Source organism: Martes martes (genome assembly GCF_963455335.1).
Source record: "Martes martes genome assembly, chromosome: 11".
Classification (NCBI taxonomy): Eukaryota; Metazoa; Chordata; class Mammalia; order Carnivora; family Mustelidae; genus Martes; species Martes martes.
In genome coordinates this window covers 30,547,648-30,573,014 of record NC_137899.1, presented here as the reverse complement: position 1 = coordinate 30,573,014, position 25,367 = coordinate 30,547,648, and the positions used below count along the sequence as shown (strand labels likewise).

The following is a 25,367-nucleotide window of genomic DNA, read 5'->3' as shown; positions in this document are numbered from 1 at the left end:
GCAGGTCGCAGGCTGGGTGGGCTCGGAGTGCGGCTGGAGGCCACAGAGACAGAAGGGACCGGGCGTATTTCTCCAAGTGCCAGCAATTGACTGCTTTCCTACCGGCAGGACCGCAGGCCAGGGAGGCGGGGCGTTTGGGCGCTTTTCTCTGAGGGAGCACTGAGGAGCGGAACCCCAAGCTCTCGGCTCCTCCGGCCCGAGAGATTGGGAGGCCGCAATCTTCATTCCCGTCCTCTGGAACTCTATGGAAAGCGCTCAGGGAACAAAAGCTCCCGAAAGCAAACCCGAGCAGATTACTTAGCCCGGCCCCTGGCAAGGGCGGTGCAATTCCGCCTGCGGCAAAGACACTTGAGAATCACTACAACAGGCCCCTCCCCCGGAAGATCAACAAGAAACCCAGCCAAGACCAACTTCGCTCACCAAGAACAGCGGAATTCTAGAGGAGGAGAAAGCAAATCTTATCTGGACAAAATGACAAGGCGGAAAAACTCACCACAAAAAAAAGAACAAGAGGCCGTACCGAAGGCTGGAGACCTAATCAATACAGACATTGGTAATATGACAGATCTAGAGTTCAGAATGACTATTCTCAAGGTTCTAGCCGGGCTCGAAAAAGGCATAGAAGATATTAGAGAAACCCTCTCCGGAGAGATAAAAGCCCTTTCTGGAGAAATAAAAGAACTAAAATCTAACCAAGTTGAAATCAAAAAAGCTATTAATGAGGTGCGATAAAAAATGGAAGCTCCTACTACTAGGATAAATGAGGCAGAAGAAAGCATTAGTGACATAGAAGACCAAATGACAGAGAATAAAGAAGCTGAGCAAAAGAGAGACAAACAAATACTGGACTACGGGGAGAGAATTCAAGAGATAAGCGACACCATAAGATGACACAACATTAGAATAATTGGGATTCCAGAAGAAGAAGAAAGAGAGAGGGGAGCAGAAGGTATATTGGAGACAATGATTGGAGAGAATTTCCCTAATATGGCAAAGGGAACAAACATCAAAATCCAGGAGATGCTAAGAACGCCCCTCAAAATCAATAAAAATAGGTCCACACCTCGTCACCTTATAGTAAAATTTACAAGTCTTAGCGACAAAGAGAAAATCCTGAAAGCAGCCCGGGAAAAGAAGTCTGTAACATACAAGGGTAAAAACATTAGATTGGCAGCGGACCTATCCATAGAGACCTGGCGGGCCAGAAAGAACTGGCATGATATATTCAGAGCACTAAAGGGGAAAAACATGCAGCCAAGAATACTATATCCGGCTAGGCTATCACTGAAAATAGAGGAGAGATAAAGAGCTTCCAGGACAAACAAAAGCTGAAAGAATTTGCAAACACCAAACCAGCTCTGCAGGAAATATTGAAAGGGGTCCACTAAGCAAAGAGAGACCCTAAAAGTAGTAGATCAAAAAGAAACAGAGACAATATACAGTAATAGTCACCTTACAGGCAATACAATGGCAATAAATTCATATCTCTCAATAGTTACCCTGAATGTTATTGGGCTCAATGCCCCAATCAAAAGACACAGGGTATCAGAATGGATAAAAAAACTAAACCCATCCATATGCTGCCTACAAGAAACTCATTTTAGACCCAAAGACACCACCAGATTTAAAGTGAGGGGGTGGAAAACAATGTACCATGCTAATGGACATCAGAAGAAAGCTGGGGTGGCAATCCTTGTATCAGATCAAGTAGATTTTAAGCCAAAGACTATCATAAGAGATGAGGAAGGACACTATATCATACTCAAAGGGTCTGTCCAACAAGAAGACCTAACAATCTTAAATATCTATGCCCCTAACATGGGAGCAGCCAACTATATAAACCAATTAATAACAAAACCAAAGAAATACATCGACAGTAATACAGTAATAGCAGGGGACTTTAACACCCCCTCACTGAAATGGACAGATCATCTAAGCAAAAGATCAACAAGGAAATAAAGGCCTTAAAACACACTCTGGACCAGATGGACATCACAGATATATTCAGAACATTCCATCCCAAAGCAACAGAATATACATTCTTCTTTAGTGCACATGGAACATTCTCCAGAATAGACCACATCCTGGGTCATAAATCAGGTCTCAACTGGTACCAAAAGATTGAGATCATTCCCTGCATATTTACAGACCACAATGCTCTGAAGTTAGAACTCAATCACAAGAGGAAACTTGGAAAGAACGCAAATACATGGAGACTAAACAGCATCCTTTAAAAAATGAATGGGTCAACCAGGAAATTAAAGAAGAATTGAAAAAATTCATGGAAACAAATGATAATGAAAACACAACGGTTCAAAATCTATGGGACACAACGAAGGCAGTCCTGAGAGGAAAATATATAGTGGTACAAGCCTTTCACAAGAAATAAGAAAGGTCTCAAATACACAACCTAACCCTACACCTAAAGGAGCTGGAGAGAGGACAACAAAGAAAGCCTAAACCCAGCAGGAGAAGAGAAATCATAAAGATCAGAGCAGAAATCAATGAAATAGAAACTAAAAAAACAATAGAACAAATCAACGAAACTAGAAGCTGGTTCTTTGAAAGAATTAATAAGATTGACAAACCCCTGGCCAGACTTTTCAAAAAGAAAAGAGAGGGGCGCCTGGGTGGCTCAGTGGGTTAAAGCCTCTGCCTTCAGCTCAGGTCATGATCCCAGGGTCTTGGGATTGAGCCCCGCATTGGGGTCTCTGCTCAGCAGGGAGCCTGCTTCCTCCCCTCTCTCTGCCTGCCTCTCTGCCTACTTGTGGTCTCTGTCAAATAAATAAATAAAATCTTAAAAAAAAAAAAAAAAGGAAAACAAAAGAGAAAGGACCCAAATAAATAAAATCATGAATGAAAGAGGAGAGATCACAACCAACACCAAAGAAATACAAACAATTATAAGAACATACTACGAGCAACTCTACGCCAACAAATTTGACAACCTGGAAGAAATGGATATATTTCTAGAGACATATAAACTACCACAAATGAACCAGGAAGAAATAGAAAACCTGAACAGACCCATAACCAGTAAGGAGATTGAAACAGTCATCAAAAATCTCCAAACAAACAAAAGTCTAGGACCAGACGGCTTCACAGGGGAATTCTACCAAACATTTAAAGAGGAATTAATTCCTATTCTCCTGAAACTGTTCCAAAAAATAGAAATGGAAGGAAAACTTCCAAACTCATTTTATGAGGCCAGCATCACCTTGATCCCAAAACCAGACAAGGATCCCACCAAAAAAGAGAATTACAGACCAATATCCTTGATGAACACAGATGCGAAAATTCTCACCAAAATACTGGCCAATAGGATCCAACAGTACATTAAAAGGATTATTCACCATGACCAAGTGGGATTTATTCCAGGGCTGCAAGGTTGGTTCAACATCTGCAAATCCATCAATGTGATACAATACATTAATAAAAGAAAGAATAAGAACCATATGATACTCTCAATAGATACTGAAAAAGCATTTGACAAAGTGCAGCATCCCTTCCTGATTAAAACTCTTCAACGTGTAGGGATAGAAGGCACATACCTCAATATTATCAAAGCCATCTATGAAAAACCCACTGCAAATATCATTCTCAATGGAGAAAAACTGAAAGCTTTTCCGCTAAGGTCAGGAACACGGCAAGGATGTCCGTTATCACTACTGCTGTTCAACATAGTACTAGAAGTCCTAGCCTCAGCAATCAGACAACAAAAAGAAATTAAAGGCATCCAAATTGGCAAAGAAGAAGTCAAACTATCACTCTTTGCAGATGATATGATACTATATGTGGAAAATCCAAAAGGTTCCACTCCAAAACTGCTAGAACTTGTACAGGAATTCAGTAAAGTGTCAGGATATAAAGTCAATGCACAGAAATCAGTCACATTTCTTTACACTAACAACAAGACAGAAGAAAGAGAAATTGAGGAGTCACTCCTATTTACAATCGCACCCAAAACCATAAGATACCTAGGAATAAATCTAACCAAAGAGGCAAAGAATCTATACTCAGAAAACTATAAAGTACTCATGAAAGAAATTGAGGAAGACACAAAGAAATGGAAAAATATTCCATGCTCATGGATTAGAAGAACAAATATTGTGAAAATGTCTATTCTACCTAAAGCAATCTACACATTTAATGCAATCCCTATCAAAATCCCATCCACTTTTTTAAAAGAAGTAGAACAAATAATCCTAAAATTTATATGGAACCAGAAAAGACCTCGAATAGCCAAAGGAATACTGAAAAAGAAAGCCAAAGTTGGTGGCATCACAATTCCAGACTTCAAGCTCTATTACAAAGCTGTCATCATCAAGACAGTATGGTACTGGCACAAAAACAGACATATAGATCAATGGAACAGAATAGAGAGCCCAGAAATAGACCCTCAACTCTATGGTCAACTAATCTTCGACAAAGCAGGAAGGAATGTCCAATGGAAAAAAAGACAGCCTCTTTAACAAATGGTGCTGGGAAAATTGGACAGCCACATGCTGAAAAATGAAATTGGACTATTTCCTTACACCACACATGAAAATAGACTCAAAATGGATGAAGGACCTCAATGTGAGAAAGGAATCCATCAAAATCCTTGAGGAGAATGCAGGCAGCAACCTCTTTGACCTCAACCGCAACAACTTCTTCCTAGGAACATCGCCAAAGGCAACAGAAGCAAGGGCAAAAATGAACTATTGGGATTTCATCAAGATCAAAAACTTTTGCACAGCAAAGGAAACAGTTAACAAAACCAAAAGACAACTGACAGAATGGGAGAAGATATTTGCAAATGACATATCAGATAAAGGGCTAGTATCCAAAATCTATAAAGAGCTTATCAAACTCAACACCCAAAGAACAAATAATCCAATCAAGAAATGGGCGGAGGACATGAACAGACATTTCTGCAAAGAAGACATCCAGATGGCCAACAGACACATGAAAAAATGCTCCACATCACTCGGCATGAGGGAAATACAAATCAAAACCACAATGAGATACCACCTCACACCAGTCAGAATGGCCAAAATTAACAAGTCACGTAATGATAGATGCTGGCGAGGATGCGGAGAGAGGGGAACCCTCTTACACTGCTGGTGGGAATGCAAGCTGGTGCAACCACTCTGGAAAACAGTGTGGAGGTTCCTCAAAAGACTGAAAATAGAGCTACCCTACGACCCAGCAATTGCACTACTGGGTATATATCCTAAAGATACAAACGTGGTGCTCCAAAGGGGCACGTGCACCCGAATGTTTATAGCAGCAATGTCCACAATAGCCAAACTGTGGAAAGAGCCTAGATGTCCATCAACAGATGAATGGATAAAGCAGATGTGGTATATATATACATACACAATGGAATACTATGCAGCCATCAAAAGAAATGAAATCTTGCCATTTGCGACGACGTGGATGGAACTAGAGGGTATTATGCTTAGCGAAATAAGTCAATCGGAGAAAGACAACTATCATATGATCTCTTTGATATGAGGAAGTGGAGATGCAATGTGGGGGGGTTGGGGGGAGGTAGGAAAAGAAAAAATGAAAAGATGGGATTGGGAGGGAGACAAACCATAAAAGACTCAATCTCAAAAAACAGACTGAGGGTTGCTGGGGGGAGGGTGGTTGGGAGAGGGTGGTGGGGATATGGACATTGGGGAGGGTATGTGTTACGATGAGTGCTGTGAAATGTGTAAACCTGGCGATTCACAGACCTGTACCCCTGGGGATAACAATACATTATATGTTTATTAAAATAAATTTAAAAAAAGATTATAAAACAGGGAAAGACGTGGCAATAATAGCAGGAATAAGTTTGATAATAAATTGGGAGGGCAAAACAAAAGTCCTGCAAGAAATGGAAGCAATTTAAGATAAAATAACATTTTATATGTAGGTGTTGATGTAGACATTAGCCAAAATGGAAAGGTAGGAGCAGAAGCAGTTCTAAGAGAAAAGTAGCTAAGTTTCGTGCTAGTTGTGGTGAATTAAAATTGTAGTGGGGTCCTTATGTAGAAAATTTGAGCCAGAAGTTTAAAATGCATACTTGGATCTGGAGGAAGATCAAGGCTGATATAGTTTGGAGATACCTGAAGCTCTAAAAGTAAATCAGTTACTGAAGAAAAAAATTCTAAAATTATAACAAAATTAAGAATGTTGAAACAGTGGAAGAAATGCTAGGAGATTACTTCATTTATAGGAGTAGGGGTAAAGGAAACGTGCCCCAAAAGACAGGAATTTAGGAAGCATCTATATTTGGGGATTTAGGAAAAAGGAAAAGGGAAGTCATAAAAGAAATAGTGAAGGCTAGATAATGAACAGTTCGGATTCAAAGTCACAGAAGCCACATGCCAGAGAAGAAAATTATAACTTTAGGAAGGGCATGAAGATTTTGTTGTGCCAGTGGCTGAAGATCCAGTTGTTGATGTTTCTGTTGATTATCAGTAGAACATCGCAGTGGTGAAATGCCGAAAGCTAGATCATAAAGAGTTGAGAAATGACTGGTAAGGAGGACAGAGAGTCTGAGCATGGGCACTCTTCTCAAGTCCTAGGCCTTAGTGGGTGCGAGAAACACGATGGATGCTACAGCATAGAGTGTCAGTGGAAGTTTTTTTTTTTTGTTTTTTTTTTTAATTTATTTATTTGACAGACAGAGATCACAAGTAGGCAGAGAAGCAGGTAGAGAGAGAGGAGGAAGCAGGCCCCTGCTGAGCAGAGAGCCTGATGCGGGGCTCGATCCCAGGATCCTGGGATCATGACCTGAGCCGAAGGCAGAGGCTTTAACCCACTGAGCCACCCAGGCGCCCCAGTTTTTTGTTTTCTTTCATTAGGGTAAAAAGATGTTAAAAATAAATATTTGACACAGAATCACTAAGAAGGGAAAGATTGACACTCCTGAGAAGAATCAACTTCTTCCCTTCATTTTCAACTTCCCAGTTCCTAGATTTTCTCCTGTGTTCATCACTTTTCTCCTTGCGTTAGATTCTGTCTTCTCTGCTCTTTGTACTCTACAGCCTACTGTCAATTTAAAATAACTTCAACTCTAGTCCCCATTTCATTCCTGAACTTTTGTATCCCTTGGCCTGTGGGACGAATTCACAAGCATCTCACTTTAAAAGGTGCATGAAACTGAGCTCATCTTCCTTCCCCACTCTATCTTCCCCATGTCTGTTCTTTCTCAGGTGTTCCTATCTCAGTAAATGATTCCTATCCAACCAACTTTTAAATCAGATATTTCTTTAATATTTCCATGACTTTTCTCATTACTCCCTACATTCAGCATCTCAGTGGACGCAATCCATCGATTCTGCTTTCACATAATCCTTTCACACGTCACCTTCTCTGTCATACCATCTGAATCACCATCACTTCTCACCAGCCTCCAGAGTGGTTTTCATGCCTTCATTCTTGTCTCACTGTATATTTTTTTAAAGCAGTCACAGTGATCTTAAAATAGGAATCTGATAATGTCATTACTAGGTTTAAAATACTTCAGTGGTTTCCCTCATAGCCATTAGGACAATGCTGAACAATACTTCCTTCTTATTCTGGCCTCTGCTTAACTTTTTGTCATTGTCTTTGACCACCTGTCTCTTCATGGACTACTCTCTGTGTGTACAACATTGTGGTTTCTCTGACCTTGTGTGTGTTCCTTCTACCTGGGATATTCTTGGTTATTCTTCAGGTCTTGAGTTACAGGTCATATCTTCTGAGAAAAACTTTCAATAATTCCTTTAAGTCAAGATTAATCTTCCTTTCTATTTCCAATGCATTTTTTTCAAACTCTTACTTTTGTTCTTTTTGTGCATTTTAATTTTTTAGAAGATTTTATTTCTTTGACACAGAGAGAGAGATCACTAGTAGGCAGAGAGGCAGGCAGAGAGAGAAAGGGAAGCAGGCTCCCACTGAACAGAGAGCCCGATGCTGGGCTCGATCCCAGTACCCTGAGATCATGACCTAAGCCGAAGGCAGGGGTTTAACCCACTGAGCCACCCAGGCATCCCTTTTTGTGGATTTTTAAGCACTGTTTAATTGCTGGTGTTCTCTCTCAGACAGAAAACATTTTACCATAATATCACCCAATGTTCCATAATCCAGAGCATAGAGTAAGCATCTCGGAAAGATTTGATGAATGAAAATATAGATGGTACATGATTGCATGAAGAATAGAGATTGTTATTGGAGCAATATTTCGATTATTGGATTGAGAGCAAATAGAGGCTTTAGACTTTAGAAATGAGGAGAGATCATTTTTTTCCACAGAAAGAAAGAAAAGAAAAATTGGGGATTGGGGTGAAGGAAGGAAAAAGAGGGAGTTCTCATTAAATGGTTTTGGTTCTATCAGTAATGATTTGAAGACAATCAGAATGATTTTAAAGAGTTGCTTTTGGGGCGCCTGGGTGGTTCAGTGGGTTAAGCCTCTGCCTTTGGCTCGGGTCATGATTTCAGGGTCCTGGGATCGAGCCCCGCATCGGGCTCTCTGCTCAGCGGGGAGCCTGCTTCCCCCTCTCTCTCTGCCTCTCTGCCTACTTGTGCTCTCTGTCTGTCAAATAAATAAATAAATAAAATCTTTAAAAAAAAAAAAGTTGCTTTTAATAAATCTATAGTAAGCCACTAAAAGTAAATAAAATAATTTCTTAGCAACACATGGATTCTTGTTTAGGATAAATAGCCCGAGTTAATAAATAGCACATCCATTTACTATGATTATATGATTTTCGTCTTCCTTGCTTAGATGTAGGAACATAAGGGGAAAAGTTCTGGGGTTTTGTAAGGCAGGTGAAGTAGAGGTTCAGGAGGCCAAGAGGTTCGAGGATAATAGGGAAAACAATTAGAATGACTGATTAGAAGGTTTGGATTGGATAAGAATTCACCAGGAAGGAGAAGAATAGATTGAGAGAATAGGAGGAAGGGTAAGAGTACAAAATGTAGTAAGGAAGGGGAACACAAAATTTGAGGAATTGAAGAGGTAGAAAATGTATAGTGAGAAGTTTATTATTTATTTTTTTAAAAAGATTTATTTATTTGTTTATTTGACAGACAGATCACAAGTAGGCAGAGAGGCAGGCAGAGAAAGAGGAAGGGAAGCAGGCTCCCCACTGAGCAGGGAGCCTGATGCGGGGCTCAATCCCAGGACCCTGGGATCATGACCTGAGCCGAAGGCAGAGGCTTTAACACACTGAGCCACCCAGGCACCCTGTGAGAAGAGTTTTTGACCGAGAAGATTTTCTAAATTCGAAATAGTAGAATGAATCCTTTTAAATTTTTGAGAGAGATTAACTAGAGACCTATTTTATTTTGAAATAGGAATGAATGTTTTTCCAAGAACAAATCCTAAAGTTCTTAAAGATAAATTTCATTAGAGTGACATTGTTTTCCTTTGATATTCTTTTTTTTATTATAATAAATTTGTCCTTTTTCAATGTATAATTTATGTTTTGGTTGTTTCTGAAGCTTTGTCAAACTTAATTCACCTACGAAGTCCTCCATGGCCATAGTATCAGGTATTGAAGGAGAGACTATGATTGCAGGCCCTTTCAACAATGAATGTGCTTGATAACTTGCTTGAATTATTTCCCACTAGAGTCCACACTTGTAAAATGATAATTTTCTTCACATATTTTAGAGAGAGAAACATGATGCTTGATAACGCCTTCTGTCGTGCCCAGACACCAAGCGAAGAGAATATCTGTTCATGTCAAATATTGTTTGCTTTCTTGTCATTTTTGTACTTCTGATATGATTTTTGCTAGATTATAACTTTCTGAGAACAAGGGAATATATATATATTATTCATGTTGCTTTCTACACAGTGCCTTATGTGTATCTGCAAGCAAATAAAATAACTGGATTTAATTACTTAAAATTCTTTAAGTTATGCAAACATTTATGTGAACAACTACACTAATTTGGGAGGTAATATTAGATGAACTTGTCCTTCATTGCTCTAGTATTAAAGAAGAAGAATGTATGACTTTTTTATTCTAATTCTGTAGCTGAATAATGAGATCTCCAAGTTTAACATGTGATTAAGCCTTCCTTTCACTATTATCATAATGACATAATATAGTACATTTGTTAACATTTTACCAAGTTGTTTCACATGCACTATTTAAGTTTAAAATATTTGTTTTGATATGAAGTATTTATGACAGACAAAGTGAATAGAATCCAATTTGAAATAACTCAATTTGAAATAAACCCAATGAGAAAATTAGTCATCTCAGATCTGAGAGGTAAGAGCTTTGCCAAAATGTCACAAAAGTTGCAAGTCACTGAACAAAATTCTTTGACATGGAGGTTTGTGTTATATATGTGCACACACAAACACACAATGCTGCATTTCTGGGACCCTGTTTTCATCAGTAGGGTATGAATTCTTTGATTTGTAACATACCAGTTCCTACTATGTCACACAAGTTATTCTGCTCACCATTCCTCATAAGACATAAACACATATATACAAACATATTTATATATATGAACAAGTAGAAATTTGTGAAGAAAAATAAGCTTGCAATAATTATTAAGATTAAAGTAGTATATTATTTTATGTCTTTTTAAAGTTCTGGTGCTCCGTGAGTCCAACTTTTAAATCATTTCCCCACTCTTATGCCACAGGCACACTGAACCTTGAATATGAATACATAATAAACCGTTATTTTACATTACTTGCAGAGTCTGTATAATTTGCCTGAGTAGGATCATGGAGTGCAACCTGAAGTGCATCGTCCCAGAGCAAATGTTAAAAGAAGGTTACAAGCATAAAACACATGATAACAATGATTATACACAGGTGTAAAGATTAGGACTAAATATCATGGATAAAGCTAGTTTCAGGCTTCTGACCTCTTCCCTGGTATCTCAAGTATGGTACTGACCTATGTGTGGATATTTCATTTCTAACTTAATAACATAATACACCATGAGAGTAAAGGTGGATTATTGTAAGAATTTAAATACCTGCAATGTCCTAAGTGGTTTCAGTGAGATGAACTCAGCTTCTTAGTTTTTACATCTTAAAGCCAATGAAGCTATTCTGTACTTTGATTTGTTTGTCCGTATCATAACCACATCCACCCAGGTATTTACAAAGTTTTGTTTTGTTTTGTTTTTTAGATGAGGCTCTGAACATTGCTAATAAACCTTCTGCATAATCTAGCCAGTCTTGGTTTTTTTGTTTGTTCTCTCTTTCCTTCCTTGCACAGATATCCCTGAATGACCACTGTGTTTTAACCTGTAGGATCATAGCAACAAACAAAACATGCCAAGTCCTTGTTTTCTTTGAATTTGTATTTCATTGGGGTGGGGAGAGAGACAATAAACAAGACTAGATAGAAAGATCAAGAAATCACAGGTGTTTGATAATGTTAGGAAGAAAAATAATGCATGAAAATTAACAACCAAAAATAAGGATTTCAGTGCTTTAAATAGGGTAGTTAACAAAGATCTGTCTAATAGTGCAATATTTAAACAAAGACCTGAGTAAAAGTAGGAATCCAGTAGCTATAATATATGAGGGCAGAGAATTACACAGGGAGGAAAATCTGAGGCAGGACTGAGAGTACTTGACTTGTTTGAAGACCAGAAAGAAGTGGTATGGCTGGCTAGGAGTAAGTTAGGTAAGGAGGGGTTTGTAGAAAAAAAGGCTTATGAGGTAGCAGGGACAAGATCATAAATGGGGTCTGGTCACAGGAAAGACTTTCTATTTTCTATTTATTGTGAAAGATTTGGAAAGATGTAGGAGGGTTTAGAGAGGGAAGCGATATATCGGGAGTTTCACTCTGACTGTTGTGTGAAGTAATAGAACAGGACTGGTGAGGTAGAAACAAGGAGACTGCTAGGAGTCCATGCCTGGCCATGGTGGTCTGGGAAAGATTGGTCGTAGAGGATGTGGTAAGAAAAGGTGATGGTTGTGCCCATGGATAGAATGTGAGTTGTGAGAGACAGAAAAGATGCAAGGGTGGCTCCAGAATACCAAGGTGGCTTGAGCGCCTAGTAAATTCACTGAAATGGAGAGGACTTGGTTTCTCGTTACTGTTTTATGTGGCTCTCTCTTCCCTCCCATCCAGTCTTTGCTGGAAACTTAGAACAGACCAATTTGTACTTTGATTTAAACTATTGTATGCTTAGAAGGAAGAATAACAGTGATGATGGCAATAAGAAATATTTGATAGCCTTTACAGTTTGCAAAACATTCTAATATCCAGAAATGAATTTTCACTGTGTGGTCTCACTAAGGATTTTTGCACCACTCCTAACTTTCCAAAAAAGAATTAAAGAATCTTTTTTCTGCAACATAAGGTGATTTGTAACATACTTTAAAATACATAAAGAACAGTTCACATGTACTGAAAACTGTGAACTAAGGAAAGATTAATTCTTGAAATATGTCAAAAGGAAGTGAAGAGAAAGTAAAAATGGACTGTAATGAATGGTATTATTTATCTAACTGTGAATTAATGTATATCCTATAATTTGTCTCTCAGATCCAAGGTTCATTAGTGCCCACCTCATCCCAGAAAGTGACAACCCTGAAGATGACAAAGTATATTTTTTCTTCCGTGAAAATGCGATAGATGGAGAACACACTGGAAAAGCCACTCATGCTAGAATAGGTCAGATATGCAAGGTGAGGTAAAGAAAAAAAGCAATTGAGGAGGGTTTCACTGTCCAATCATGGTTTTATTTCGTTTTCTTTTCCACATATGTACAAGTACAATGAAAAATATGGCTCAAAATCTTGACTGATCACTGCAAATATTTAAATGGCAAAGAATGATTGAAAGCACAGTTGCTCATGAGTGACTCTTCACAGGCAAACATGTACGTAGAGGCTATGACACATTATTTCATACTTACATTAAATGAGCCTTGAAATTTTAAAGAAACAATTTTTTTTGTGTTACATAGGAGAACATACTTTTTTGTATTCTCAGATGTAGCAAAGTTTCCTACACTGTAACTTTTGAACAGACGTTTATTGTTGGAATAGCTAAAGCATTAATGTAAGAGAGAAAAGCGTTAAAGCTTGATTTTATAAATTGATTATAGCATCCTATGTACATAGATGTGAACACACAGATGTAATTGTGATGTTCTGAACTTTGAGGTAATTTATTTCCTGTGTGACACAAAATTGGGTATGATATTACATTGTAATGTTAGATATATAGAATAAAAATTGCTCAATAAATGTTTATGGTTTAATTAGTATCAGCGTGAAGACATGGTAACAGTACCATTCTTTCCCACTACACTGTATAGTGCAGGATATATATACAGTATGAATAAAGCCAACTGCTATTATAAATTCAAGCACCTTTCATCTCAAGAAAATCACAAAGGCAGATCCATTAGTGTCCTCAATTGAATTTTCTTTTTTTAAGAAAATAGGAAATTTTTGAAAATCTCTGTTGCAGGGATTGGTTAGCATCTTTCCTTCCCTAGTCATGATCTAATTATTTATCTCTAGCATATTAAATTGCTGGAAAATTAAAAGTTTTAGCAGTCTGGAAATATACAAAAATATGTGAAATGTATGAGAATGTTCCCCAAAAAGTATAAATCATATTTAAAAGCACTAATTACAAGAGTTAAAAAAAACTTTACAGTATATAGAATTATGTAAACAAAATATAAATCATTGTTATGTTTTTGAAGGAACACTCATGTTCCTTCAAACATATGTACATAAATATTATTTTAAAAGGCTTTGTTACCAGTAAATACATACTATCATAATAGAATTTATTGCTACATTAAGTAAAAATTTAGTTTCATTATCAATGAAGAGGTAAGTGAATTTCCTTTATTAAGAATTATGCAAATACTTTTTCAGTGTGCTGTTTGTAAAGTCAAAATTGTTTCAACTGTTTAACTTATAAAATATTCAATGCTGATATGCTTTTGTTTGGAATCTGTTTTCAGTGTGGGTTGCAAGGTATGCATTTGTTCTTCCATTCAGTAAATACTCATTAAGTATATTATACCATTATGTTCATCGTACATTGTAAGTCATTCCTTGAATAAAATTTGAATAGCTTTGACCAACAATACAATAAGAAAACAGTTACTTGGATCTATGATAGAATTACTTTTATTTTGAGAAATGAAGTTCTGTATCTGTCTCAAAGTATGAAGATAAGAGAAATATTTGAAATTATTCATATGCACATTTCCTAAAACCAGTGTTCTCTCCTTTCAGAATGACTTCGGGGGGCACAGAAGTCTAGTGAATAAGTGGACAACATTCCTCAAAGCTCGTCTGATTTGCTCAGTGCCGGGACCAAATGGCATTGACACTCATTTTGATGAATTGCGTAAGTTGCTGATGGTGTTGTATAGAGAGTATCTGTTCAGACTTTGTCATAAGCACTAAAATGCAACTTTTCCTAATTTTGTTTTCAAACAGAGGATGTATTCCTAATGAATTCTAAAGATCCTAAGAATCCAATTGTATATGGAGTGTTTACAACTTCCAGGTAAATAATATTTTAGTATCTTGTTAATGTAGAAACTTCATGTCCTTTAGGTGCTTTGCAAGTATCCATAAATTTTGGAAATACATTTTTGAAAGAACAATGTTGGCTTAACCTCTAAGCTGTTGTAGATTCCTGGATGGTTAAAATAAGTTAGGATCTAAATAGTTGTTTAAAAAACAATTTTTTTAGCAAAGAATATCATCACTATAAATAGGATGAAAATGTGTCATGTCCTATGTATAGCTTTGACTTTGACATCTGAGTCAAGTGTAGACTATTCTGAAAAGCAGAAATCTGAGTTTTGATCAGAGTTATTAGTGCTGTAAACTGCAGGTGACCAACTTCTTCCTCTCCTCTCCTTTCTCTTCCCCTTCTTCCTCCCTCAATCTCCTCCTCCTATCCTTCCCTCCTCCACCCCTTTCTGCTCACCCTCCTCCTTTCTCCATTACCCATTTTTGCAAGGCTTTTGCTGCCAATCAAGCAGCAATTATCTCCTTGCTGTCACATTCAGTATAAAATTTATATTACCTGGAATTGTTAAAATTAAACAGACATTAATCCATTTCTTCTTTTTCCTCGTTACTTAGTACAGTGGTTCTCAAACATCTGTCTGAGCATCCATCGGAGTTGCCCAGGGAGCATGCTAGGCCCTGCCCCCAGAGTTTCTGAATCTGTAGGAGTAGCATGAGGCCTAACTATTTGCTCATCCATTATGAAAATATCGTCATTAAATTCTCTAAGTATTTACTGAGACTTATTATGTGTTAGGCACGATGCAGTATGTAATTGATGTTCCAGAAAAGCAACCAGGCATCTTTCTTCCCTCATGCAGCTTGCACTCTACCAAATGTTGTCTGTATGGAACAGTTTCCAGTAATAAACTCTTATAAACACATGTTTTTCATTTGGTATGATTTATATGTAATTTTCTGTAGTGAAAGATTGGTTAAAAGATAAGCATTCCATATTTTAAGTGTGCACAACTGTTTTATATCTTTGTATAAGTACATCTCTCAAGCTGTATTTATATAAGTACAATAAAATGGAAAACTGTGACAGCTCATGGCAAACTTCCAGTTTGTTTTGGGTACCTGATTTTTGTCAAGCAAAATGATGGGGATAATTGCTATAATAGTCCACTTCGAGTAGGATGTAACAGCTACTAACTTAAAACAATTTTCTGAGTTAGGAAGAGATTGTTTAAAATGCCTTCACACAAATCAGACTGTGTAACTGGCTATAATGCTTTTGGTGATTTGGGAGTTAAAAATAATATAATGTGACACATCATTTGACATTAACTATTCATTTTCTGTACCAGTTTCAGCTTATAAAATGACTTCTTAAACATTCTTGCTTGCTTAAAATTTTCCTGGTTTCAGTAATTATGCTTGAGGTTTAACATATTACAAAGTTTATATTTGTATTTCTATTTGATATCAAAATTACATATTACTTTGTAGAAGATCATGTATATGGATTTTTCCACCAAAGTTTATGTATATAAATATGTATCTTCATATCATATATTGTCTATACATGATATAAATATGTGTACTATCAGTACTAATGATGGTTTCGTCTATGCCTTCTATTTTTGAACAATCATAATTTGTTCTCTTGTGTATTGTTAAAATACACAAGATCTTTTTCAGTCGAAAAAGATCCCAAGTATTATTTGGATTGAACTTATGTTTAAGTTTTGATAGTTGATACCTGATATTTAAGAATTTAGAACAATTTAAAAACAGTTGTCTTGTCTCTGTATAAGGATGAAAATCTGTTGCTGTTTTTTCTGTCTCCCTTTTTTAGTAACATCTTCAAAGGGTCAGCTGTGTGTATGTATAGCATGAGTGATGTGAGAAGGGTGTTCCTTGGTCCATATGCTCACAGGGATGGTCCCAACTATCAGTGGGTACCTTATCAAGGAAGAGTCCCCTACCCACGACCAGGAACTGTAAGTGGCTTAGGTGTTTTATTTATTTATTTATTTATTTTTAGTTATCTCTATACCCAATGCGGGTCTTGAACTCACAACCCTGAAATTAAGAGTTGCATGCTCCTCCGAATGAGCCAGCCAGGTGCCCTCCACCTTTTTTTTTTAATTGTTTTGATTCATTTATGGCCTAGGTGTTTAAAATACCAAAGGAATAAATGTATGCTGAAGGTTAAAAAAAAGCAGCTACAAACAGGTATTAACTATAGATAACGTAAAACAAAGGTGCAAAGACTATAAACAATGGCAAAACAAGGATTTTTTATGATAGTGGAATTATACATTTAAAAACATGTTTTTTACAACATCAGTGGTTAAGTTCAGTGCTTACCAGTTATTAATAACCAAATTTTTGAGAAGTAGAAACTGAGTGGTTAGCCTTATTATCTTTTCTGAAGATGGCCTTCATGGAGAGTGGAAACAATTAGGATAATCTGAACTTGTTCTTCCTAGTTATAATGAAGGCTTCAAGGATTGCCCATTAAATAGGAGGAAGAAAAGTTTTAAGTCAATATTATTTTCCCATGGGAATGGGACACATCCCTCAAGTAGGTAAAGAAGATATTCAAGAAAATCTCATAGAGAGCAGGGCCTATGTATTTTAACAGACACTGTCTCCTCTTGCTGACCTTTCTTCTTTTTCCCTCCAGCAACCCTGGGGCACATTCAGGCTTTAAAAAAAAAAAAAAAAAGAAAAGAAAAGTGGAGGGAACTCAAAATAAAACCAGCTTTGAATCTGCAATTTAAAGTAGGGAGAAAAAAAACAAAACAAGACAAAACAACAACAACAAAAAAACCCAAAGGCTTCAATATGGCAGAAAATGAGTGAAGTTATCAATGATCAATGAGGGCAGAGGCCATAGTATACGTGGACTGAGCATCTGGTTCAGTGCAACATTTCTAATCCTAAGAATCTCTAAGGAAGTAACTTCATGTGATGAAAAACTTATATTTGAACTTTAGCCATGACTTTAATTTTACTTCAGTTTTGTTCCCTTAAATTCAAGTTATTTATATTTTATATATTTTACTAAATGTGAGGCTTTTAATCTTTTCTCTATTTATAAACCTCTTTATGAACAAATTGAAAATTTTGCATTTCATAGATATTAGTTCTAGCTGATGATTCTTGTAGATAAACCTACAGAGGCTTTCAGAAGAATGAACAAACAAAACAAGATGAACTATTGATTATATGAAATCAAATGGGTTTTATAGAAATCACAAGATATTTACTCCATTTATTAATGGCAAGCTTTGTTGGTGATGGCTGTTTATATCTCTGTGGTTCATTTATGCGAGTGTATTTTCAGTATAACCTGATCTTTCTAGTTTCGCCTCAAACTTGGTGGAATTTCTTCACTGTGCTGGATATTGTACTGCTATTAGAGATACAAAGGTTTTGATCTGAATACATATACAGTGCATTTGCAGTTAATGATGGACATTAGAAATTATTGTGTGTCAGACCCTATTCTAAGAGATTTATATTTTTATATATATTATATTCAATAGCCCAGCTGTTGCTATCATTTCCTTTTCACAGATGGGGACTCTGAGGCAAGGAGAGGAACCAGGATTCAGTTCAGGCAGTTTGGTTCTAGAGCCTGTGTTCTCACTCATTCCTCATAGAGAGTTGTTAAAACATGGGACATTAAGTTAGCAGTATGCACCGATTGTTAAAGACAGAAGCAGAGAGTAATGCCTAATCTAGGAATTAGAGAGGGCTGCCAGAAGGACATAACACCTAACTCCATGAATAAAATTCACTTGAACGAGTTCATTAATTCAAAAAAAGTGGCATTTGAGAATAGTCATTTTGTCAACACTAGTGGAGAAAAACATACTCAGTAAAACATATTAAATAGGTAATTTTATAATTTACTTAAAAATTCCTTAAATCCTTTAACAGATTTAACTGTTGTATTATTATGTGCATTATTATGGTGTGTGTCTCCCTCTATATACAACACACATACATATTCAGAGATAGATACTCTTCCCATTTCAAAACAAGTTTATTTATTTCATTTCCCATGAATTATTAATGACCTGTATCAAGGTAATGGCAAAGACGATTGATTTCTCCTTCTAGTAAGTCTCTTGTAAAATCAAGAACTTCTCTTAATTACAGTTCATTTCCCAGTGAGCTCTTACATTAAATGGCAAAAAGTTATGTAGCTATAAGACAAAATGTAAGAGATTGGAGATATTGTACGTTGAATGTTTGTACCACATAATTAAATGCAGTGAAAAGAGACACAGTGAAATCTGAATTTTCTCATTTTTGTCTTATTGCCTTATGGGGAGTGTTTATTTCCAGAGGTGATGTTATGCCAGCGTAGCACAGGGCATCCTTTTTGCTTCTCTGTAGCTGTCAGCTCTTCAGCTTGGTCCACTCTTGATTAGCCAGTCGCAGGGCCATGGAGATTGTTAAACACTACAAATAACACATTTCCTTATCCTTAAAATTAATTATTAATGAGATAGTATTGGTACTTTTTGTGGTGCTTTTTCAGGGTTATGTTAGAAACAAAGCAATAAAGAATAGTGTATACTGTCCTTTAGTTTGAAAAGAGCATTTGTATTTTAGAGTAATGCCACAGGGGGAAAAAATGTATCCAAGAAAATTATTCTGAGATTCTCTAATCTGATTATTAATTGGATTTAGTTGTCACATATTCCATTTCTTATTTCAAATACTTTACCATACTGGTGAAATATATTGTGTTGCCACTAACAGAGGCATCAGATTCCTGTACATTGAATTCATCAGATGTGTTTGTAATTTTAGGTAAGAAATGGTGACGTGACTAAATCCCACTGAAACTTCAGAGATGTTTAGGAAATGTATGCTATATATTACATCTACTAATAGTAGTAACATTATGTTTTAGTTTATCAGTTACTTAATTTTAAAGAAATACTGACAGATTTAGATTTAGTTTATGATCATTGAGATTATAAATTATTGTATAATTTATAATTCTATTTACTGTATTTTAATCAAAAGATATTCTCTTTCTCTTAACAGTGTCCCAGTAAAACATTTGGTGGATTTGACTCTACAAAAGACCTTCCTGATGATGTTATAACATTCGCAAGAAGTCATCCAGCTATGTACAATCCAGTGTTTCCTATTAATAACCGCCCGATAATGATCAAAACAGATGTAAATTATCAGTTTACACAAATTGTAGTTGATCGAGTGGATGCAGAAGATGGCCAATATGATGTTATGTTTATTGGAACAGGTAAATGCTTTAATTTTAGCTCTAAATTTCCTGCCAGAACATTGTTTAACTGGCTGTGCTAAGAACTGAAGGAAGTTTTTATAGTCACTGTCAGGATAGAGTTAACTTCTAATAAACGACTAAAAAACCTGAACATCTACCATGACAGGGTGTTACTAAAAAAGTAACAAGCTGATGTATATTGATTTAAGCCAAATCTCCTTTTCAATCAAAAGCTGATAAATGCAGTCAGTAAAGCTAATGATTAGGTAAACAATCAATGTCTATAACTGAATCCTAACTCTTTTCTAGCCACTGCTTTTTAGAACCAATTTGTATTGGTCAAACCATGGTAACATTCCCAAGACATTCAATAATGTTTCTGGACTATATTGATGCAAATTATCTGAACTTTAAAATTATCACAGGGTGCAAATCTTCTGGCAAATAAATTTTGGCTAGTGTTTTTGCCATACAATGAGAGAAAACAAAACAAAACAAAACAAAACTTCATCAGGGGAACAACAAAATGGACCTAAAGAATCATCAGATACATTTTAGTTCCATTTCTGTAGAAATGTAACAACAGATTTCTACTAACTCCATGATTACCAACAAGCATTTTAACAGGTATATTTTCAGAAGGAATCCCATTGCTATTGCATTTTCCCCCTACTCTCTTCATTAATACTATTTTGAAAGCACCAGTTCCAAAACTGAAACTTGCTAGGTAGGGTCAGATTCCAAGGCAATAAATTCCTAGTCTCCATTAGCTTTGTTAACTGGCATAAATCAATGAGAAGCAGAGTGACTGCTCCGCTGAAACCTTGTATAATGGCATGTATTTTCCCTTGGTGAGAAACAGAAAAAAAACTGAATTAACTACAGGGGAATGGTCATTGTGTGGTAAGTGCTTTAAAGGTTTAAAGTTTTATAACAAAATTGTGAACTACTTGTTATCAGATGTAATGGTGTCAGATTCTTAGCAACACGGTGCAGTCTACTTTTATAAGTGAGAAAATTTATCAAATAAAACAGTCCCATTGAGACTCAGTTTGATAAAAATTAGTGAATCAAGTATCAACTGCTGGCTATATAAACCTTTAGAAATTATAAGATGATAGGATTTGTATTCAGTTAATGTCAAAATATAATTAGATTTATCTACAGAGTAATTAAGTTTATTCAATAATGTCACACTTACCTCTTTTTTTACCTCTTGCCCAAACATGTTGAGAAGTCCCTCACTCATTGTCTGTGCAACAAAGGCTTGCTTCCGGTTATTTGACCAAAGAAATTCAGTCATGAGTTTTTAATTCCTCTTGGACACAAGCTGTCTTTAAAGGAACCAGTTTCATGAGTATGTTGAAAGTCTGAAGATGTGGATGGCTATCGGTCAGTACAGACCAGGGTCATCTGTCAGCAAAGTAAATTGATTACAGTAATTTTATCTTTTAACTGAATTGCACATCACAGTATATTGATCCTAGTTAAGTAATCTGATTCAATTTGTGTGAAATTGTTTGAAATACTACTTGGTAAAACTAGATCTGGAACACAGATAAAGTTATGTTTGGATACTGGAAACCCATCAGAGGCACTGAGTAGATTAACCTAATTTACCTTTAATCTTTGGTGTCATGAGTAGTCTAAAGTCCTATAAACATAGAAGTAACCTCTCAACAGAGGGCATTTTTTTTTTCACTTTACAAGGGACACGCTAGCAAATTTTCCTTCTTTTTTTCACTAGCTACTTATCTTGATCTCACAAAACACATCATATTGATCCCCTGAAAATGGTTATCAGTGGTTATTCAATGAATACATTAAATTATTTTTCTGATGTATGATTCTCTTTTCAAATAATGATTCAGTTAAACTGGACTAAAATGAGCCAGCTGAAGCTAAAAATAATTGTTCAGCTGATCAGAACTGGAATGTTGAAATGTTAAGGGTCCATTTTTTTTTTAATTTTAATAAGATCCTGTTTTTTATTCTATCAAGGAATAGGAACATACCTGTAAATATTGGGAAAAAAATGTATCCCCTTAACACAACTTAGAGTAAAAGCAGCAGCTCTTTTCCTTAAAACATTTTGTCTCTTTTCACAGTGAAAATTAGGGTAAACAATGCTTTAAATCCCTATACAATGTTTCCAATTTATTATTTATGCCTGAATTTTACATTTCTTTAGTACTCTAAAACTGATTACTCAAGACATTAATCAAACCAGTTTGTTAGCCAAACCTGCTTAACCGTTATTGAAAAACCACCGGAAAAAGTAATCCAAGGTGTTTATTTTGGGAAATCAAGTTATTGTCATTCATCACTTAATGGTCATTGAGCTGTCTTTAGGGGCCTGTAAGTACTAAAGGCTTCCAGGTGGCAGGAGGATGAGCAGCGAGGCTCGGAAGCTCCAACTACTGTTGCTTGACAACATTCCTTGCATTTTGCAACTGCATTAAGTCATCACAAGGAGTCCCCGATTTCACAACAAACCTGTCATATCAAATTAGGATTATCTTTTTTTTTTCTGAGATACCTGATAATGGAGATTAAAATATTTTTTAAACACAATTTGTTCAACCTAGTGATTATTACATATATTTTTTTTAATTTTGCAAGTTCAGGATTAAGCCATCTTCCATGCTTCATATATTTCTAAAAATTCAATTATTTTTTATTCCACAGCTATGTTTGTAGTTTATCTAGTTGCACGAAATGCATTTGAATATGTACTTTACTACTGCTATAACAAAAAAAATAAAAGGAAGTCTGGGGTCAAATACCGATACCATTTATTAATGCTATCCTTTGTTCAGATCTATTTAAATTGTGTTCTCCCCCTCTACTTTCTTTCAAAGATGTTGGGACTGTTCTTAAAGTAGTTTCAATTCCTAAGGAGACTTGGCATGATTTAGAAGAAGTTCTGCTGGAAGAAATGACAGTTTTTCGGGTGAGTGCTGCTTAATTTCAAGTGTCAACAAGTTCACTTGTATGTCTTTCCCCCAGGACAGCTGCACACTGAACTTGGTATGGACAAGGAGTCTAGCATACCCTTCTAATTAGCTTGTCAATTAGAAAGCCAGACACTAGTCAAAATAAACCTTGAAACTTTCAATGCTAGTTAAATCTAAAAATGTAAAGAAATATATTCTTGGCTCATATTTTGTTTTCTCAATAATAAAATATATGATTTACATTTTATATTTATATAAGTTACCTCAATGAATAAACTCATGTTGCTCCCCACCCCCAAATCTCCTCTCTCATGCATTATGATACAACTGGAATGAGAGGTAACGTCCATGAATATATTAAAGGAATGATATCAGAATGACAGGGAAATGAAGACATTTCAGTCATTTTTTGGCTTATTCATGAATTGTTTTATTATATTTTCTTAAATCATTTGTTACCCCCCCAAAATTGAGGTTTTTATATCACTGGTGCCAAATAATGTTATGGGTTCCTACTCTACACACTTAAGAAATATATGGATATTTGTTCCTTTGTCCAGAATCACAGAGAGCCCAGGTAAATTTGTATGGTATTGGGGGTAGAGGCAGCAGGATATGGGTTGAAGTGAGAGAGGAGAACCAAAGTAATATCACACATACTACAATGTCTGTTGTTTCTTTTAGATAGCTAGCTAATAGGAAGAGTTTCAATTGAAATATACCTTGATATAAATTATTTATGAGATATGACAGGGAAATAGTGTCCATAAAAGGTGTTACTTCAACTTTTATTAAAAGAGTAGTGCAAACATATGAAACATTTATAACAGTAGAATAAACTGGAATTAGAAGAATAGGCAGAAAGTAAGAAAACATTGGATCTAATCTCACAACTCAGAATTATCTCATTTTAGTCCCCAGGTGTCCCACATACTGTATCTGTAAAACAAAGCTGCTGGATTAAATTTTTCAGTTGATTAAATATTTTAATTGGGAGCAAAGACTTCCTAAGACTTTTCTTAGCCCCATATTTCTAGACAATTTTTTTAACCTAGTTAGGTTCTTGCTCACTATTCAGGAATATTTTGAAGAAAAAAATGAAGTAGAAATGGCAAGCTCCTAATATATACTCATACAATTAAAATTATGACTGGCACTGAAACAGATAACTGGTCAATCAGCACATAGGTATTTTGTAATAACAACTAAAACAGTGTTCTGGTGGAAAGAGTTTAGGCTCTTAGTCACATCTAAATAGCATTTTTTGGAATACTTATATGATCTCTTTGAGCTTCCCCATCAGTGAAACAGCAAGTGTAATACCTACTTCACAAGGAAGTAGGTATTACTTGGTTTACTTGGAAGTAATTACAAGGTAATTACTTCCTTATGAAGTAGGTATTACACTTTTCTAGCTAGAAAAATTAGACATTTACATAAAACATCCAGGACAGTGTCAGGTACTATCTCAAATTTTATCAATACAGTTTTATTGTTTTAGCTTAGCTACACTGAAAGTAAGCCGCATTTCCAGTGGAGTTTTCTGTTAACCCTTGGTTTAAGTCTTCAAAAGCATAAAAATCATTATAATTCTATTCTGATTTTTTAGAATCATGTACTTTGGCCTTATTTTATGTCTAGTATAGAGTAATAACTAATCACTGTTGTTCACCAAGTCCCATTTCAGTATTTACACATTGATACTTTAGCCAACAAATTAAAAAATACAACTATCTTATAGGACTGTGTTTAACAATATAGAGTCCATCTAGATTTAGCAAACACATCACGGACACTGAGGGGCGAAAAAGTAAATTGCTGTCTTTGTTCATTGTTGTCTCCACAGCCTAAAAGTTTTTCATCCAACATCCATTAAATGAATAAAGGAATCAGTATTGATGAAAAATTGAAATATGAGAAATTAAAGAGTTTATGGTCTTCCTCAGAAAGGCCATACTTAAAGTGAGGTGCTAGAATATGTGGAAAACAAACTGAGAACAGCAACAAGTTATCCTGCTGATTATATCCCATAGTAATCTCTAGTAGAAAGAAAAAAAAATTACCAACTCTATCTATTTAGAAATTTATGTTCCTATCACTGTTACAAGTGAAGTTACAGGAGATATTGTGAAATATTTTGATAACTTAAAAATGTCTTATTTATATCCAGACTCTCTTTAACTTTATATTTGTCATGTTACTGTTGTGTATTTCCCTTCAGTTGTTTATATTTAATTCCTTGTGTCTCTAGGATTTTGAGTTTATCGTTCACACCTTAGCCATGTTCTTTAGTACGTTAATAAAAATTCTAGTTTAAAAAGATATGAATTTAAGGTAATCTAGCAAATGACAACAAAATCTTGAGAGGTTGAAAGCCAGCAATCTCACAAGCAAAATATTTAATATCTATTAGATTTTGTTAATATTTTGCAGTTTCCAGAGAAATACACAACTGAATTAAGCCTATGATAACTATTGGAATGACATTTTTTGTGGTTTTTAAGATATCATGAGAAAGGTTATTGATCATTCTCCTACAATTAAGTACAAACAGGTGATATTGTGCTGGTAGACAAGTGGGGTTTTTTTGGTGAATTTATGCTTTTATAAAAAGATAGTTTGCAACCTGGGACGTATCTCCTTCCATAGATAAATGTTCCAGTTCTCTCCCATATTCTCTGTTATG

General features: G+C 35.7%; 1 protein-coding gene across 1 annotated transcript in view; it reads left to right on the top strand.

Moving 5' to 3' along the window:
• Positions 1-25,367, top strand: part of SEMA3A (semaphorin 3A) — a 207,798-nt gene that overhangs the window by 153,833 nt on the left and 28,598 nt on the right. Inside the window, exons 7-12 of the mRNA XM_080818971.1 lie at positions 12,498-12,640; positions 14,216-14,330; positions 14,423-14,492; positions 16,305-16,449; positions 19,523-19,742; positions 22,586-22,677. Of these exons, the coding sequence (XP_080675097.1) occupies positions 12,498-12,640; positions 14,216-14,330; positions 14,423-14,492; positions 16,305-16,449; positions 19,523-19,742; positions 22,586-22,677 (785 nt within the window). The remainder of the gene's footprint in view (positions 1-12,497; positions 12,641-14,215; positions 14,331-14,422; positions 14,493-16,304; positions 16,450-19,522; positions 19,743-22,585; positions 22,678-25,367) is intronic.